Source organism: Rhinolophus hipposideros, assembly GCF_964194185.1.
Source record: "Rhinolophus hipposideros genome assembly, chromosome: 19".
NCBI lineage: Eukaryota > Metazoa > Chordata > Mammalia > Chiroptera > Rhinolophidae > Rhinolophus > Rhinolophus hipposideros.
Window position 1 is genome coordinate 3,140,755 of NC_138065.1, and position 18,086 is coordinate 3,158,840.

Consider the following 18,086-nt stretch of genomic DNA (forward strand, 5'->3'; position numbering starts at 1 on the left):
GCCTCTGGGTGGACGTAAGAGTCCCCAGCCCCCACCCCAGGAGGCTGTGGACTGTGGACAGGGAGTTGTGACACCCCCAACTCCATCAGCCTTCATCAAGGGGTCCTCCCGTCCACAGTATGACATGGTCTGGATGATTGTTTTCTCAAAATGCTGTACTTCTATCGGTCTTAAATACACAAAGTTAGAGCACTCAGCTGGCAAATGCTCCTCCCTTCCCCCCTTCCCGCGAGTCCCAGGGTGTCCCGTTCCAGGCAGCTGCCTCTTCTGCGTCCTGCCCAGCTCCCCCTAAATCATGAAAGCGGGTTCATGCTAACACCCCCCTCACAGGCTTGTTGGGAGGATTACGTGATGTGTCAGGGCCTTAGTACTCACGGTTGGCCCAGCAGATGGTTCCTTATAGTCAGCGGAGGCATTGTCAGTCTTGGGGCTGCGATTGTCGCTATGAGTCCTGTGTGACTGGCAGGAAGGATGTACCTTCCTGGGCACCAGCCTCAGAGGCCTGAGGGCGGTTTGGTGCAGGCTGGTGAGAGCTGGCTGAGCCCCAGCCGTGAGGAGGAGGGAGGAGCCGAGTCAGTAGGTCACCAAGGAGCCGAGGTGAAGGAGGGGCAAGTCCCCTGCACTTCCCCTGCACGTCCCTTGCACTGTTGGTGTGTGTGTGGGTTGTCTCTAGAGCTCATCTCGTCAGCTGTCTTCCACACTGCGGGCTGGAAAAAACAAAAGGTGCCAAGGGAACTTTTCTTTGGTTCCAGAATAGAATGGTAATCTGCTTCAGCTCCCAATTTTACGGAAAACTGAAGCAATGGGCACAGATGACCTGTTTACGTTCACACGTGAGTTAAATAAAGGAAGGAACACTCTGATTCTGGGCCGGGCACGTTCTTATTGCCCCTCTGGTCACCATCATTTTATGAGGCCTCCTTTCTGACACAGTAAGGAAACCATCCCAGCAGCACTTGGGGCTTCCCACGATCTCCCTCCTACCTACCCTTTTCCACAGAAGGAGCCCAAGTGGGCAATTTCCAAGCTCGCCTCCTGGCCCGCCCATCTTGGGGGCTTTGCCCACACCGTCCTCAGGCCCCTTCTGACCTCTCCAACTCCACCAGGTTTTGTTCACAAGGTTAGCTCTTCCAGAGGCCTGCTTCTCCAGACCAGACATGACGCCCCCTCCCCTGGGTGCCATGGACTTGGCCTGCTGGTGGCTCATCACTGTCCTCACCCCTGCCTTGGTCCTCCTGACCTGGATTTCGAGGCTGCACCTGCACCTCCCTGGTCTCTGTGTCTCCAGGGCACAGCGCAGGGCCTAGCAACCTGGGGGTCACCTATGTGCCTGTGGAATGGAGGGGTAAGAGCCACACCAGCAGGCTGGCGTGAGCAGAAGCCGCTCTTTCCTCGGCTGGTCTTGGGACATTTGTCACAGAGTGGAAAATTCCAGTGTCTTCATGCAGCCTGAAACCCGCCCACTAGGGTAGAAGGTCAGATTTCTCACAGGTTAAGTCCATCCTAAATCCAGGCCATCCATGGCTCCTGCCCCCCAGTGGCCTTCCATCAGTGTGGGATCCAGGGGGTGACACTTTCCAGCACCTGCCTTCCCCTGTCACCATTGGAGCCCCATGGCTGCTCCCTCCCAGGTGTCCTATCAGGGAACGTCTCCTGCCGAGGCCCTATGCCCTCTCTCTGTACTCCCTGGCTCTTCCTCTGTCTCCCTGGCTTCTTTCTTCCCACCCTTCAGTCTTTTTCTCTGATGCCTCTATGTCTCTCTCCCTTGCACCTCTTTGCCTGTTTCTCTTTTTCATTCTCCCTCTCTACCCCTCAGAGTTTCTCAGTGTCTCTCTGCCTGCTCTCCTGTGTCTGTGTCTGTCTGCCCCTGTCCTTGCCTTTCTCTTCTGCTCTCATCAACGTCTAGAATATGGCACTGAGGAAGGAAGAGTGGGAAAGGGGGTCTGGGCATAGCACTTCGGACCCCACAACCAAGCCCTGTTTGTCCCAGGGCTGCCAGGAGTGCCAGGGAGTGGGGGCGGGGGCAGAAGGTCAAGGGTGGGGTGGCTCTGGGGAAGTTACAGTTTTCCAGAAGTTCAGAGCCCCACAGAAGTGGGATAGGTATGTTTCTGGCCCAGCAGGTTCTGCTGGGCAGGGCTGACAGGGCTGAGAAGAGAAGAGCTGGCTCAGACAGAGGGGAGGCGTATTAGCTGGGAGGAGTGGTGGGCGGGGCCAGGAGCTCCTGGGGGGTGTGGCAGGGACCCCTGGGGGACATTGGCAGTGGGCCATAGTAAGAAGTGCCTCCCCATGGTAGGGAGCAGGGGGTTCCCTGTCAGGGTGGCCGAGAGCCCTGTGGTACCCAAGATTGATGTTGCCTGCATGGGAGGGGGCTGGGGACTTCTTACTCATCCTCCAAGGCTCAGCTCACGTGTCCCTTCTCAGTCTGGCTCTTGAGACCCCCAGATTACGTCTTCCTGTTCAGTCCTTTTTGGGCGCTCTGTTCATTTGTAATTCTTTATTTATGTGTTTTGTTCTCTCTCTGTATGTCCATGTTTTGTTGTCTGACTTTCCCACTACATTGTTAACGCCGTGAGAGTGGGCTCCTGTCTGTATCTGCTCCTCGTGCATAGTCGGTGTGATTGCAAGGTCTGGGGACAGGTGCTGTGATGGTCTATTGACTTGTCCAAGTGCCGTAGGTGTGTCTGGCCCGTCCTCGCTGAGCTCCCGTGGCTCATCCTATGGGAAGGCTGGGGTGAGAGGAAGGGACGTGGCCTAGGCTGGGATCAGAAGGAAAGTGATCTGGGGTCAAACCAGATTGCAGCAGAGCGCAGTGTAGACGCTATAGGTAGATAATTGTGAGGGCTGAGGGCCTAGTAACATGTGCTGGTCTTTTCTCTGTGCAGACTCTGCATGCAGCACATGATATTTATGGTATCACTGAATCCTTGAGACAGCTCTGCATCTGAATGACACTGGAGTGGTCATTCCTATTTGGTAGCTGAGGAAACTGAGGCTCTGCTTGGAGGGGTTAAGTCACCTTCCTAAGGTCCCAGAGCCAGTGCTGAGCCGAGTGTCTGTCCCTTTCTCTGCACATCAGGCTGTCCTCTAGATTGCTCACAGTCCTGGAAATGGACAAAATACCCAGGGCCCCCCTGACTCAGACAGAGTTCATTAGAGTAATTACTCCCCTTTATCCAATGATATTCTTTAGTGCACAAGGTGATACATGTAAGAAGCCCATGGAAATGGTAGTTCTGAATTCAAGTCGTAATAATAATAATAATAATAATAATAATAATAATAGCAATGAAATCCAAGATTGCTTTACCTTTTGGGTCACACCATCAGCCCCACTGGCCCAGTGGGTCTTTCCATCACAACTGCTACTAACCCGTCTCTCCGCACATCATGCCCTCACCAGGCCCGTTTTTCAACGTATGTGCAGGACTCTGGTTTGTCTTGATTTCATGTCTTATGCGTGGGGTTTCCCCATAGTTTAAAATCTGTTGACATCTTTTTGAATTTTGATTTTGTCACCCTCTATGAGCCATAGCTCCCTTTTTCATCTTCAGCATTTTTATTCAAATCCTTCGTTATCATCTCCCAAGCATCCATGAATATTGGGCAACAAACCCCAGGGACTCCTACGTACATTGCCCCACTTGACCCTCCCAAGAATCCGTGAGGAGGGCACTGAGATCCCCATTCCACAGAAGAATAACTGGGGAGACATGCTCACGAACCCAGACGGAGCACTTATTTCCCTTCACCATCATTGTCTTGTGTAGTGTTTCCAGAATTTAACTTTAGGATGACGGTAGCCCATTAGCCATGAGTCTCTGCTGTGTGTTGCACCAACCACTAACTCGTCAACAGGAACGATCCATCATTCAATTCCTGTAATTCTGTGACTGCCAGAGGGAGAGAAGAATGTGTGAAACACACGCGTGCGTTTGTGTGTGCACGTGCACATGTGTGGTGTACGAACGCCACTGTTCATTATGATCAATGAGTCCATTTTTATTGCTGACCGCCCACAGTTATTATCTCATTTATCATCCGTATTCTTCCGACTCCCAAATCTGGAATTTCTATTCTGGCTTTTCACTAAAACACAAGTTTCTCCCTTAACTCCATTCCTCATTACTGTTGCTCTGTTAGTCTTTTTACATGTGTGTGATGAGGTTGACATCTCAAGCGTGCATCTCTGACAGCATGGCCAAGACCTGGAGGTAGCCCCTGAACCTTTTGAGTTAACTTTGGACATACCAGCCTGTTACTGAACCAGGCACGTAGGGAATAGCATTGAATTTTGATAGTAAGCCCAATATGGCAAGCATAGGACTTGTCTGATTGATGTGTGGCTTGTGGAGGGTGGATAGAGTGTGACCTGTAGACTTCTGGTGTCTGAGGAAGTTAAAGGTGTGTTGTTGCTTAAAATCACAGAGAAGCTTGGTTTACGTTCTAGTTCCAATGAAGCCGAGGATTCTTGTTCAACCTTCTTGGTTTGTTATTCTGTCAAATTTCGGTGATAGTGAAATTCTCTGGGTTGGTATTTGCAGATAAATGAGAGAAAGAATCGGCAACATTACAAGTAAATTGAAGTATAAAATATCCACATGTTCTCACACTGTGTGAACTAAAGGTGACCCATATAGTCTTTTCTTAGTGATGTTTTCATCTGGAGGTGGGTGGGAATGAGGCGAGGGAGGGGACCCGTGAGGTGAGACAGAGCCCTGCTGGTCATGGGCTGTGGGCCTTAGGGCCTTTTCTGTCTGGAATGTTATCCCCGTACCCCTTCATTTCTTTGCCTGGGCAATTTGTATTCATCCTTCCGTTACCAGTCTAAATGTCATATCTTCAAAAAAACCCTTTTCCCCCTTGTGTCCCACCAGCCATATCCTCATTCAGTAACTTGCGCCTTTCTAACATTGCACGATTTGGACCCGTATCTTTAATTCTGTGGTTATTTATTTTATATCTGTCTTTCTCACTAGACTGTTAGCTTTATGAGGGCAAGGACCTCCCCAGTGTCTCTAGCTCCTGAGATGGTGTCAGGCCTATTAGCCCATAATAGTGGCCTAATAAATATTTGTGGAATGAATGCATGTCCTCGGTGGAGTAGAAATAGGTGACCAGGACTTTTCCAGGTCTGACATGTGTTGGGTCCAAGTGTGGGTTCTGCCTCCTGCAGCTGTTGGAGTGGAAGGTGGGTTGGGGAACAGCTAAAGGGAAGTGGAGTCCTGCTCTGGCTTGGTCAGCAGGTGAACTGGCTCCCTGGCCAGGGCTGGGGACTGGGGAAGCTTTGCTGGGTGAGGAGGTGGGGAGCCCAGGTGGTGCAGGTACAGGAAAGAAGGGGGAATGGCTGGACATGCAAACACGCTGGGGCACTTGCTCGGGGGTGTGTCACCTATTGGCATGCTGATACTTCTGGCCACAAAACTGTTCTTGGCATGGCAGGATCCAGTGGCCAGGCAGCCTGTCCTGAGACCTGGAGGTCAGAGAGGAGCCATGATCTGCTTCCCAGATGAGTCTGCAGCGCTGCCTGAGGACAAGTCTCCACTTGCTCTTGTTCAGCTGTCCCTGACAAATATTTCCATGTTTCACTTCCTTTCCCAGGTTTCCGTCCTGGCCCCCCTGCCTTCAGCAGAGAACTGAGGGCCATCAGCAGGACCTCTCTCAGCTTCCTGTGACCTCGCAGATGTTCCTGCGACCACATTCCCAGAGCTGCCTTCACATTAGCTTCAGCAGGTGATGAGTCCCTTTTCTGTAAGGTCCAACTTTCTATTCCTTCTCTTGATGTCCTCCTGTTCACTCCCCTTTGGGACCTCTCCCCCTTAAAACAAAACTCATCGCTTTTACATCCCAAACGTATATTTATAGCCCAAACATCTTTCTTTATCACTAGGATCAAATTCTATGTGCTTTCTCCACTTGGGTGTCTAGTAGGCATGTAGAACGTTCATTTCCGAAGCCGAGCTCCTGGTCTTCCCTCTAAAACTGCTCCCACCGCAGTCTCCTCCAGCTCAGTAAATGCAATGCCATGCTTCTAGTTGTTCAGATCAAAATTCTTGGGACCGTCACTGACTCCTTTCTTTTTCTCATTCCCCTCATCCAGCTGGCTCTACCTTCAAAATGCACTCAGAATTCAGCCACTTCTCAGCTCCCTTGCTGCCACTCTGGGTCAACCATCTACCACTTAAAGAACTGTGATGGCCTCTTAATTGCTCTCCCTGATTCTGCCGTCCCTCGGCCTTGAGTTTATTCTCAACACAGAAGTCAGAGAGATCCTGTTAAAATCCAAATCAGATCATGTCTCTCCTCTACTCAAAACCCCCTGATGGCTTCCCGTGTCCCCCAGAGTAAGAGCCAAAGTCCCTACTATGGCCTAAAAATTCCTATACAATCGGGCTCCTCGTTTTACCTCCAACTGCACCTCCTACTATTTCTCCTCTCTCCCTGCGCTCCAGCATCATTGCCCTCTCCCTTCAGTGAGGTCTTTTCACGCATTTGTAATACAGTTAGATATATATAAAAAAATACATTCTGCTTGCTGTCTCGGAAGTCTTCCTACCTCCTAAATGATGTTTTAAGAATTGCATACATTTTGGATCATTGTTGGTGTTGTACAATTCAGTGGGTTTTGACAAACATATGGTCATATTTCACATTTGCAGTATCCTACAGAATAGTTTCCTTTCCCTAAAAAAATCCTCTGTAGTCCCTCAATTCAACCCTCTCCCCACACCCTGAAGACCTGGTAACCACTGATCTTTTTACTATCCCTCTGCTGTCTTTTTCAGAATGTTATGTAAGTGGATTCATACAGTGTGGAGCCCTTTCAGATGGGCTTCTTTCCCTTATTAATATGCATTTAAAGCTCTCCCATGTCTTTTCCTGGCTTGATAAATCATTTCCTTTTAATTGATGAATAATATTCCATTGTCTGGATGGACCACAGTTTGAAAGGATGTCTTGATTGCTTTCAGTTTGGGGCAATTATCAATAATGGTGGTAAAAATATGTGCATGCAAGCTTTTGTGTGGACATAAGTTTTCAAATCAGTTGGATATATTCCTAGAAACATGATTTCTCGGTAACATGGTACGACTATATTTAACGTTGTAAGAAACTGCCAAATTATCTTCGAAAAGACATGTACCATTTTGTGTTCCCAACGCATTCCGCGATGATGGAAAGTTCCTGCTGCTCCACATCCTTGGACCAGCTCAGACATGGGAGTCTCTAGGCATTCTGACAGAAGTGTAGTAGTGTCTCATTATTGGTTTAGTTTGCAATTCTTTAATGACAAATGAAGCTTAGCATCTTTTCCTATGCTATTTGCCACCTGTATATCTTTTTCAGTGAGATTTCTGTTCAGAAATTTGGCCCATTTTTAAATTGGATTGTTTGTTTCCTTATCGCTGAGCTTTAAGGGTTCTTTGCATATTTTCAATACAGGTCCTTTATTAGATATGTGTTTTTGCAAATATTTTCTCCCAGTCTGTGGCTTGTCTCTTTATCTTCTTATCATTGTCATTCACAGAGCAGAGCTCTTCATTTTAATGAAGTCCAACTTAACAATTTTTCTTTCACAAATTGTGCTTTTCGTGTTAAATCTAAAACTCATTGCCAAACACAAGGTCAAATAGATTTTCTCTTATGCTTTCATCTAGAAATTCTATAGTTTTGCATTTTTACATTCACGTGTACGATCCACTTTGAGTTATTTGTGTGAAAGGTGTAAGGTCTGTGTCTAGCCTAGCTCCATTTTTTTTCCCTATAGGACTGTCTGATGGGTCCAGCACAATTTCTTAAAAAGACTATGTTTTCTCCATTGAATCGCCTTTATTCCTTTGTTAAAGGTAAGTTGATTACATCTGTGTGGCTCTATTTCTGGGCTCTCTGTTTTGTTCCATTGATCTGTGGGTCTATTCTTTTGCCAATACCACACAATCTTCATTACCGCAGATTTGAACAAGTCTTACCAAGTCAGCAGTGTAAGTCTTTCCACTTCGTTCTTCTCCTTCAATATTGTGTTGGCTATTCTAGGTCTTTTGCCTTTCTGTATAAACTTTAGAATCAGTTTGGCAATATTTGCAAATAGCCTGTTGGAATTTTAACTGGGATTGAATCTATAGATCAAGTTGGAAAGATCTGACATCTTAATAACATGAAGTCTTCCAGTCTGTGAACACAGACTTTCTCTCCATTTGTGTAGCTCACCTTCTATTTATGGCATCAGCATTTTGTAGTTTTCTGTACATACATCCTAGTCATACATAGTTCGATTTATACCTAAATATTTTATTGTTTTTGGTGCTATTGTAATTTGTATTATTTTAAATTTCAGATTTCCAATTGTTCATGTCTGGTATATAGGAAAGCAATAGACTTTTGCATATTAACCTTGTATTCTACGCCTTTGCTATGTTTGTTAAAAAAAAAACAAAACTCCAAGAGGGCTTTTTTTTCCTTCTCTTCTTTGGGGTTTTCTACATAGATAATCTTGCCATTTTTGAACACAGACAGTTTTATTTCTTCTTTCCCAATCTGTATACTCTGTGTCTCTGTGGCTCTCATTTGTGGCTCACATTATTTCTATCAGACATAACTGATGTCGTCCATTCCAGGACTGAGACATGAGACTGAGACATGTGATTGGCAAGGCTTGGGGAGAGCAAAACGGTTTCGGTGAGGGAAACCTAGCCTGTCTCATTTCTCAGAGCATTCTGAAGGGTGAACAGGCCGGCGTGACCTGTTTGGACTTTGAAACACATTTTGACAGCTTCCTACACTAATGACTCAATGTGGCACTCGGGGAGACTCTTGTCATTTGCAGGGGTCTGCCCTACGTACAGAAATAGAAGTTCTTACTCAAGTATAAAACGTGGCATTTCTGAGAGATCGACCCTAAACTGGTGTAATTTCCATGTTTTCATTGAAACTTTATCTTGAGGGTAACGGAGAACCATCAAGGGGCGGACGGGTCAGATGTTTTTTGTTTGATGGATTGGTAGTGGGAGCTATACTCTGAAATCCAGGTTTGCAGATTGCACCAAGCTTGCCTTGGCAGAGAAAACCCAAGCCGACAGGAACCACTGGAAGGCATGGGAACACGGCGCGCCTGGTTTTCCTCTCAGCTCTTTGGCTTCCTCTTATCACTGTCCTCCAGATTCTCTTCCACCTACTTGGAATGTAAGAATCTCCCAGAGCTCTTTCCTTGTCTTTTTTTTTTGTGTGTTCTCTGCTCTTTCACAGATTACGTCATCCATTGGCAGAGTTTTAACTTCCCACTAAGGGCGGGACCCACTATCTCCGGGTCCAGCCAAGATCCTTCTCTGAGCCCAGGGTCCGAATGTGCAGTGGGCTGTGTGCAGTGGCCACCCCAGTTCCCCTGTGAAGGCACATGTGTGCCCTGTGAATGCACCTCTTTTTCCCCAAAGCCTTTTCCAAGCTGGAAAATGCTGTGTCTCTCTTCTTCTCCATGCACATCTTGTGTGAGTAGCCGTATTGTTACTTTGGAGCTGGACGGAACTGGGGCCAAATCCAAGCCTCTGTTTCCAGGTCTGCAAAATTGCAATTTACAAACACATAACTCATAAGGCTATCGGGAGGACTGAATAAAACAGTGAAGATGAAATGCTTACTACCAGCCACGGGCAGAACAAGCCTCAATAAACATTAACTATTATTTACAAGCTATTAGCTGCAAGTCTTACGGTTCTGAGCTCAAACATGTCTCCTGACTCTAGTTTCTTCCCGCCTCTTCCATGCCGTGGCCTGAGTTAATACTCCCATCATGCCTCGCCCAAGTTCTTCCCTAGTCGTAGTATGAACAAGTCATTTTCATCCTGCTGATGGTGTAATCTTTCTTAAAACAAAAGAAAATCAATCAAACACTCAAAAAACAGGTCTGACCTGTCAGGCCCTTGCTGGTTTCTTGCTACCCATGGAATAAAATCGAAACTTCTTATCTTGGCAACCAGGCCCTTCATGCTGTGTGCTCGGATCTCCTAGACTGCATCTACTCCCTTCTTAGTCCCCTGGTTTTTTTCCTGACTCGACCAACACATCTGTTCCCTGAACACACCGGACTCGTTCTCAGTTCTGCCTTTGAAGGTGCTGTTTCATCTCCTTGGCTGTTCCTTCTGCTCCTATGCTCGGTAACCTAATTAATGATTCTCAAAGACCTAGGGCAAACATCATATTTTCTACTGATATCCTCAATCTTCCAAAACAGAGATCCCTAATTTGAGACCCTGGGGAATCTCTTGCTTTTCACGCTGTGTTGGGATTTGGGTTTCTTTCTCTATATTATCAGTGAGGTTGTGAGCTTTGAGGAAGCGGACATTTTGTCTTATTTTGAGATGCATGCACCCCCAACTCCTAAGGGACCAATAAACATTGGTGGCCCGGTTAATGGATTAACGGTATTGGTACCGTATCTGTTTGTCTGTCCGCTGGAACTTGAGCTCTGGAAGGTCTAGGACCTGTGTGCCGTTCATCTTTGTGTCTTCAGGGTCTATCCGGGTTCTTGAATGTAGTGTTTATTTAATAGTTTGTGTGAGTCAGCAGGAAAGTGAGAGATGAATTTCACCACGGATAAGGGGCAAGGGAGGCCCTTAGGTTAAAATTGAGTTTAATGCGATGATCACGGTTAAAATAAACAGCAATGACAATATAAATAAAAATAAACTTGGTGCCTTTGGATAGAGTAACAAATCTCTCTGAACCTCACTTTCTTCATCTGTGCCTATGAGGTGGTTGATGTGGGAAATTTGTCTGTTTGCCACAGTGATGGAGTGACAATCTTTTTTAGTAGTATGAAATTATTTGCTGGTCTTGGCTAACACATTTTATTTCTCTTAATATTTTGATATTTTCTTAAAAGATCAAGTGGCTTCAGAAAGATGACACCCAAGTGGCTCCCAATAGATGTCAGTTAGGAATCCCAGGTGGCCCAGCTGGTAAGGGCGCAGGGTAGGGTCAGCAAACTCAAGCCTGACTTGAAAGCCAGTGCACTTTCCTCTAATGTCCATACGTAATACAGGGACACTCTGCCCCTCTTTTGTGGAAACTATGACGGAGCCCAGTGAGCCCTTGTCAGAAAATACGGATCACCCACAAGGCTCCCTGTACAGCACTGAGGCTGAATGAGACAAACGCTTGTTAGAGAGGGAAGGAAACCTCAAACCTTCCGGTGGCAGAGGCATCGTGACATGGATAAGGTGCGGTGCTGCTGCTAACCAGCAGGGAGCGAGCGAGTCCGCCCGTGCTCAGCACGAGTGGGATGCCAGTGGCACTCAGGGTCTCTCAGGTAGGTTGAGATCCTAAAGCACAAGTGACCTCCCTCTAGCCAGATGGGTATTTATAGCTGTGAGCTCCACAGCGGCCGTGTGAGATGGGCTTGACTATCCCCATTTTATAGAGCCTCGGATAGGTTGAGGCTAGAGGAGGCTGAGTCTGCGTGGAGATAGGGGACAGGGTTGCAGGGCAAGGGGGCCTTCTGCCTCCCAGAAAAGGGTAGGTCACCATTTTCCTATTATTCATAAAACTGTAATAACTTCGTATTACATTTTCTTGTAGGTATAATTTATAATAAAAAACCCCAAAGATTTAACAGTCAAATAAAACGGACACATGACATTCAGGGGAACAATCATAAGCAGAGATTCTGGGACTGGATTGAAAAACATGACCCTATTATATGATGTTTACAAGGATACATTTTAAATATAAAGATGCAGAGAGCTTCAAAGTGATAATATGAGAAAAGGTCTACCACACAAAGAGTAAGCATAAGGAAATTGGAGTGACTCTATTACTATCAGATAAAGAGTGGACTTCAAGACAAAAATTATGATAAAGGAAAACGTTTCATAATGTTTAATCTGGAAGATAGAACAATTCTAAATGTATATGTACTGAAGAACAACCACAGTTGGTGATTTTTAACACCCGTCTCTCAGTAATTTATAGAACTAGCAGGCAAAAATCAGTCAAGTTTCAGAAAAATTGAACAACACAGTTAACCGATAATCAACTTGACTTAAATACCCAAGAACTATGAAGTCTTCTTAAAGAATTTTAAATGCACATGAAACCTTCTTTAAGATAGATCACAAAACATCTCTATATTTTTAAGGATTGAAATCATACAGAATAGGTTCTCCAACCCCAATGAAATTAAATTTCTAGAAATTAATAACATTATGCTCTCTGGAAAATGCCCCAATATTTAGAAATTAGGTCATAGATTCCTAATAGGTCATGGATTAAAGGAAAAAGCATCACAAAAGATATTAAAATATTTTGTCATAAGTGAGAATGAAACTCCAGCATATTAAGATTTGATTTGTGGAAAGCTAATTATAGATCATCCACTCGGAGAGTCTCCAGGGTATAACAAAAAGACGCACAACCAAGCTTTGCTGAGATGCAAAGCGTCACCATCAAGAATTCTGACACAAACACATGTATTACAGACTTGTACACCTGAAACCTATGTAACTTTCCTAGCCATTGTCACCCCAATAAACTTTAATTAAAACCAAAACAAAACAGAACAACAGTTCTAGACCAAGAGAAGAGGAGGAGAGAAATCATAGAAATGATAGGTAAAGCAAGTATGAGATGAGAAGTGACTGAGGAGAATGAGGAAAGCAAGGGGTAAAGGCAGACAGGAGAGAAGCTCTAATGGAAAGGGTGGGCTGATGATAACATCAGTCTGCAGCCAGGAGCTGAGTTAAACACTGTCTGAAAGCTAACAGTGCCCCCTTGCCCCCTTGTCAGCCCCCCCCCCCAAAAAAAATTTTTTTTTAAATTAAAAAAAATTAAATAAAAAATCTGATGCAGTACTTTGAAAAACTGACAGTATCCAACAAAACCGAACATAAACAGATCTTGTGATAGCAAAAAACTGGAAACAACACATATCAATTAACATTAGAAAAGACAAGTGTTGATATATTCATACATTGGTAAACTATATGACAATGAAAAATGAAAAGCTACTGCTCAGAGCAAACCCATGAATGAATTTCACAAACATAATATTGAGAAAAAAAAAAAAGCCAGACAAAGAAAATACTTAAGATTATATTTATATAACCTTCAAAAATAAGCAAATTTAATCTACACTAATCAAAGTCAGAATAATGGTACCTTTGGGGGAGCTAATAACTGGAAAGGAGATAAGAAAGGCTTCTGAGGTTTAGTTATTTGGATGCATTTGATGTAAAAATTAATTGAACTGTCACTTATATTTTGTGTACTTGAATAAATGTATGCTATACTACAATAAAAAATATACTTTCATTTTCACTTATCTGTAATGTTTTTGAGTGTATCTCTCTGTATAGTTTTTTTTTAGTGGTTGCTGTAGATACTGCATTATATACACGTAACTTATCGTAGTCTATTGGCATTGAAATTTTACCTGTTTGAGTGAAATGTAAACCTTACCATTACTCTCTCTATTTATCATACAATTGTCTGAATTATTTCCTCCACGTATGTTGAGAACTACCTTAATGTTATGGTTGTTGCTTCAACTGTGAAACATAATTTTAAAAAACTCAAAGATACTGTTCTATATTTACCCCAAATTTTACACTTTATACTATTGATTCTGATGTGTCATGTTGCCTTCTTTTATCATTTTCTTTTTGTTTGAAGAACTTCCATTAGCCATTCTTTAAGATAGGTCTACCAATAACATATTTTCTTAGTTTTCTCTCATCTAAGAGTGTTTTTCTGTTTTGTTTTTGTTTTAGTCTGTTTTCTCTCTGTTGTTGAAATTGGATAATTTCTGTTGACCTACTTTTGAGTTCACTGATTCTTTGTCATCTCCGTTGTGCTATTGACCTATCCAGTGAATTTTATCTGTTTCAATTCTATAACTTAATCCTACGATTGGGTATTATATTTTTAGTTCTGAAATTTCTACTTGACTCTTCTTTATATCTTTTATTTCTTTGCTCAGGCTTATTTTTTCACTTAAGTGTATTTATAGTTTCTTGTTAAAACTATGTCTTGTAATGTCTTCTTTAAATCACTGTCAGATAATCCCCAAATCTGTATCATTTCAATGTTAGTATATATATTGACTGTGTCGTTTCTCATTCAAGTTGAGATTTTCCTGGTTCTCGGTATGATGAATGATTTTTGATTGTGTGCTGGACATTTTTGGTATTATGTTGGGAGACTGTTTTAAATCTTTAGCCATAGCAGGGTTCTGATAATACTACAACTGTGAGGTGTATGTATGAGGGGTTATCTCCTTGGGAAGTCCAATATTTCCAGTCATTTTTTTTTTTGTGTAAGATGTTTGGCTAAAGTAGGGTGGATGTTGGGGTGACCGGTTGGCTCAGTTGGTTAGAGGGCAGTGCTCATAACACCCAGGTCACCAGTTCGATTCCCACATGGGCCAGTGAGCTGTGCCCTCCACAACCAAAGTGAAGAACAACAGCTTGATTTGGAGCTGAATTGCACCCTCCACAACTAGATTGAAAAAAACAACTTGACTTGGAGCTGATGGGTCCTGGAAAAACACACTGTTCCCCAATATTCCCCAATAAAAAAAGATTAATAAAACAAGTAAGATAATCATTTTAAAAAAATTAAAGTAGCGTGGATGTTGTCTAAAGGTTTCTGCCTTACAGGTAGGTCTTCTCTTTCCTGATCCTTGGACAAAGAAAGCAGATTTTCTTGGGACTGTTTTTCTGTCTGCATCTGTTTGCATTTTTTGGTTGCAGACTTTCTTGTGCCCAATCCAGGATATATAGAGGCAAAAAGAAAACCCAGAGAACTTACCACTGTGTCAACTTTCTGAAGACTCTACCTGTTCTGCCTTTTTCTTTCCACCTGTCTGACTCTTCTCTTTTTTTTTATACATTATGTCCAGATATTTTAGTTATACTTAGCGGGAGCAATAGGGAGAAATACATTTACTACATCTGGTACAGAATTAAAAGTGTTCCTTTCATTTAAAAAAACAAAATTAATGCAGTGGTTGGACTATTAAATCATTAAAGCTACTACTCGTTTTCATCTCCGGAAGTTACTGTTGTAAAATGAGGAAGGTGGTGAAGAGTTGGGGTCAGGTGATTTGTCTTTCTCTCCAGCAGTGATTGGGTAGGGGGAATGCCTTGGTTTTGTTGATGTAGCAGGCATTTTGCTTTGAGTTAATCAATACAAAGGCATTTAATACGGTTGGTAGAATCATGAGGATATGAAACAGGACCTAGAAAGTTCCTGAGCAGGCTGATGTTCTATGTCATGTAATTAAATAAAGCAACTATAGCTTTTTCCTTGTTAAGTGGAAAGCTTCCTGTCTCCCCACGATAACTCTGGTATTGGTGTTTAACATCTCATGCACGTATACTGTGTTAGAGAATCTCCCAGGGCAGTCCTGTCTTATAAAAAGCATTTAACTCAAGGAGGAGACCCAGGGTGGCTACTGGGGGGCGGAGGGGCTGTTTACCAGAGTCTGTTCCCAAGATCAGACTGTTCCCAAGATCTTTTGGGTTTTGGGATCACCTTGGGTTTTGGGATCACCTTTGGGTTTTGGGATCACCTTTGGGTTTTGGGATCACCTTGACGCGATAAAACTGTAAGAATTCACATCTTGGGTTACTCTTGCCAGCTACCCTTTCGTCGAAAATAAGACCTACCCCGAAATAAGTCCCAGTTAAGATGTCAGCGAGAGGACGCATTTCATATGTTATGATGTTCCAGAAGATGACATGACTGTTTTTGAATAAACGTATTATTGTACATGAAAAAATAAGCCATCTCCTAAAAATACGCCCTAATGCGTCTTTTGGAGCAAAAATTAATATAAGACCCGGTCTTACTTTCAGGGGAAATACGGAATTCCTCCTGCCTCTGGTGACCCGCCCTCCCCTGCACCCAGGGAAATAAATATATTTGTTTAATGAATGAATGTATGTGTGGGCAACCGAACAGAGGAACAGAATGAATGAACTTGGAAGCTACGAAGACTCCCGGACACTCAAAAATTCTCAGGAATTGCAAATTTATTGGCTGAGGAGGCTCTGGGGTTGGAGGGTCGCTGTACAGAACCCCGGGAGGGAAAACGCAGGACAAAAAAACAGCCTGAAAGCTTGATGGCTCCCACCCGCGGACGAAGACACGAAAGGTCTGGGAACCTCAGCGCAAGGTCAAGACAGCGCTAAGCCCGTCCGCGCCCACGGAGACCGCCTCCAGCTCCTTCGCCTCTGCGGAGTCCCGCCAGCCTCATTTGCAGGGCCAGCTGGGCGCCTGCTTCTGCTGGGTCTGGTGGCACTCCGGCACGCACGCGCCACTTCCGCCGCCGCCCCCGGAGGAGCCCCCGCCGCAGCCGCCGCCGCCGCCGCCACCCCCGGAGGAGCCGCCGCCGCAGCCGCCAGACGACTCCACGCAGTAGCTCTGCTGGGGCGCGCACGCGCTCTGGCTGGTCTGCTGGATGAAGCCGCCGCCGCCGCCGCCGCCGGAAGAGCCCCCGCCGCAGCCGCCGCCGCCGCTAGACCCGCCTCCGTAGCTCTGGCACGTGACCTGCTGGCTGGAGCCGCCGCCGCCGCCGCCGCCGGAGTAGCCGCCGCCCCCGCAGCCGCCGCCGCCGCCGCCGCTAGACCCGCCTCCGTAGCTCTGGCACGTGACCTGCTGGCCGGAGCCGCCGCCGCCGCCGCCACCGGAGTAGCCGCCGCCCCCGCAGCCGCCGCCGCCGCCGCCGCTAGACCCGCCTCCGTAGCTCTGGTACGTGACCTGCTGGCTGGAGCCGCCGCCGCCGCCGCCACCGGAGTAGCCGCCGCAGCCGCCCCCACCGCCGCCGGAAGAGCCCCCTCCGCAGCCTCCACCGCCGCCGGAGGAGCCGCCGCCAATGCACTTGACGATCCCACCGGAGCCTCCGCCGGAACCTCCTCCGCAGCCGCCGCCGCCGCCGCCGTAGCTGCCGCCGCCGCCGGAGGAGCCGCCGCCAATGCACTTAACGATTCCACCGGAGCCTCCGCCGGAACCTCCTCCGCAGCCGCCGCCACCGCCGCCACCGGAGGAGCCCCCTCCGCCGCCAATGCACTTAACCATCCCACCGGAGCCTCCACCGGAACCTCCTCCGCAGCCGCCGCCGCCGCCGCCGGAGGAGCCGCCGCCAATGCACTTAACCATCCCACCGGAGCCTCCACCGGAACCTCCTCCGCAGCCGCCGCCGCCGTAGCTGCCGCCGCCGCCGCCGCCGGAGGAGCCGCCGCCAATGCACTTAACGATTCCACCGGAACCTCCGCCGGAACCTCCTCCGCAGCCGCCGCCACCGCCGCCACCGGAGGAGCCCCCTCCGCCGCCAATGCACTTAACCATCCCACCGGAGCCTCCGCCGCCGCCGCCGGAGTAGCCGCCGCAGCCGCCGCCGGAGGAGCCGCCGCCGCCGCCGGAGGAGCCGCCGCCAATGCACTTGACGATCCCACCGGAACCTCCTCCGCAGCCACCGCCGCCAGAAGAGCCCCCGCCGCAGCCGCCGCCGCCGCCGCCGCCGCCACCGCCACCGCCGCCGCCGCCGCCGCCGGAGGTCTTACAGACCATTGGGGGCTGGGGAGTGGGTTGCTTTTTCTGATAAGACATCCTTTGTGAGGAGAATCCTGGAAAGAGGGTAGAGAGCATCACTGGACCATGTGCCACAGGACGCGGGGAGGAGGCAGCTGCAGCCATGGCAACAGCCCGCTTGCCGCGCAGCTGCCTGGCCAGGCTCCACGCGGTCCCTGCTCAGGTCCGGAGAGCTCTGGGCTGGGCCTCCTAGCCTTGCTGCGTTTAGAGTTGCGTCCTGTCACAGAACGTCTTCACCAAGATTTACATAGCCCAGCTAGTAGGGCCCATTTCTGTCTCCCCCAGCCGGCCTCTGGCCTCTGCTGGCTGAGTTTGCAGTAAACAACCCATGTTCCGCACGAGAGGTTGGAGCACTTCCCCTCTCAGGTCTCTTCCAGTCCCAACACGGATTGTCTGAATGCAAATAGGAATTTATCCCAAGCCTCCACCTAGGCTGGGGGATTTTACCCATGCCCGCACAACAGACGGTTTGTCAGGACGTCAAAGGACCATTGTACCCAGTTCTG

The 18,086-nt window shown here is 47.0% G+C and overlaps 1 protein-coding gene across 1 annotated transcript; it reads right to left on the minus strand.

The window, feature by feature from the left end:
- Window positions 1-16,004: 16,004 nt before the first annotated feature.
- LORICRIN (loricrin cornified envelope precursor protein) lies at window positions 16,005-17,598 on the minus strand (the record flags this gene model as incomplete). The annotated part of the gene is made up of 1 exon (XM_081025513.1): window positions 16,005-17,598. The coding sequence occupies one exon, from the start codon at window positions 17,596-17,598 to the stop codon at window positions 16,243-16,245; it is 1,356 nt and encodes a 451-aa protein (XP_080881639.1). The 3' UTR covers window positions 16,005-16,242.
- Window positions 17,599-18,086: the final 488 nt, after the last annotated feature.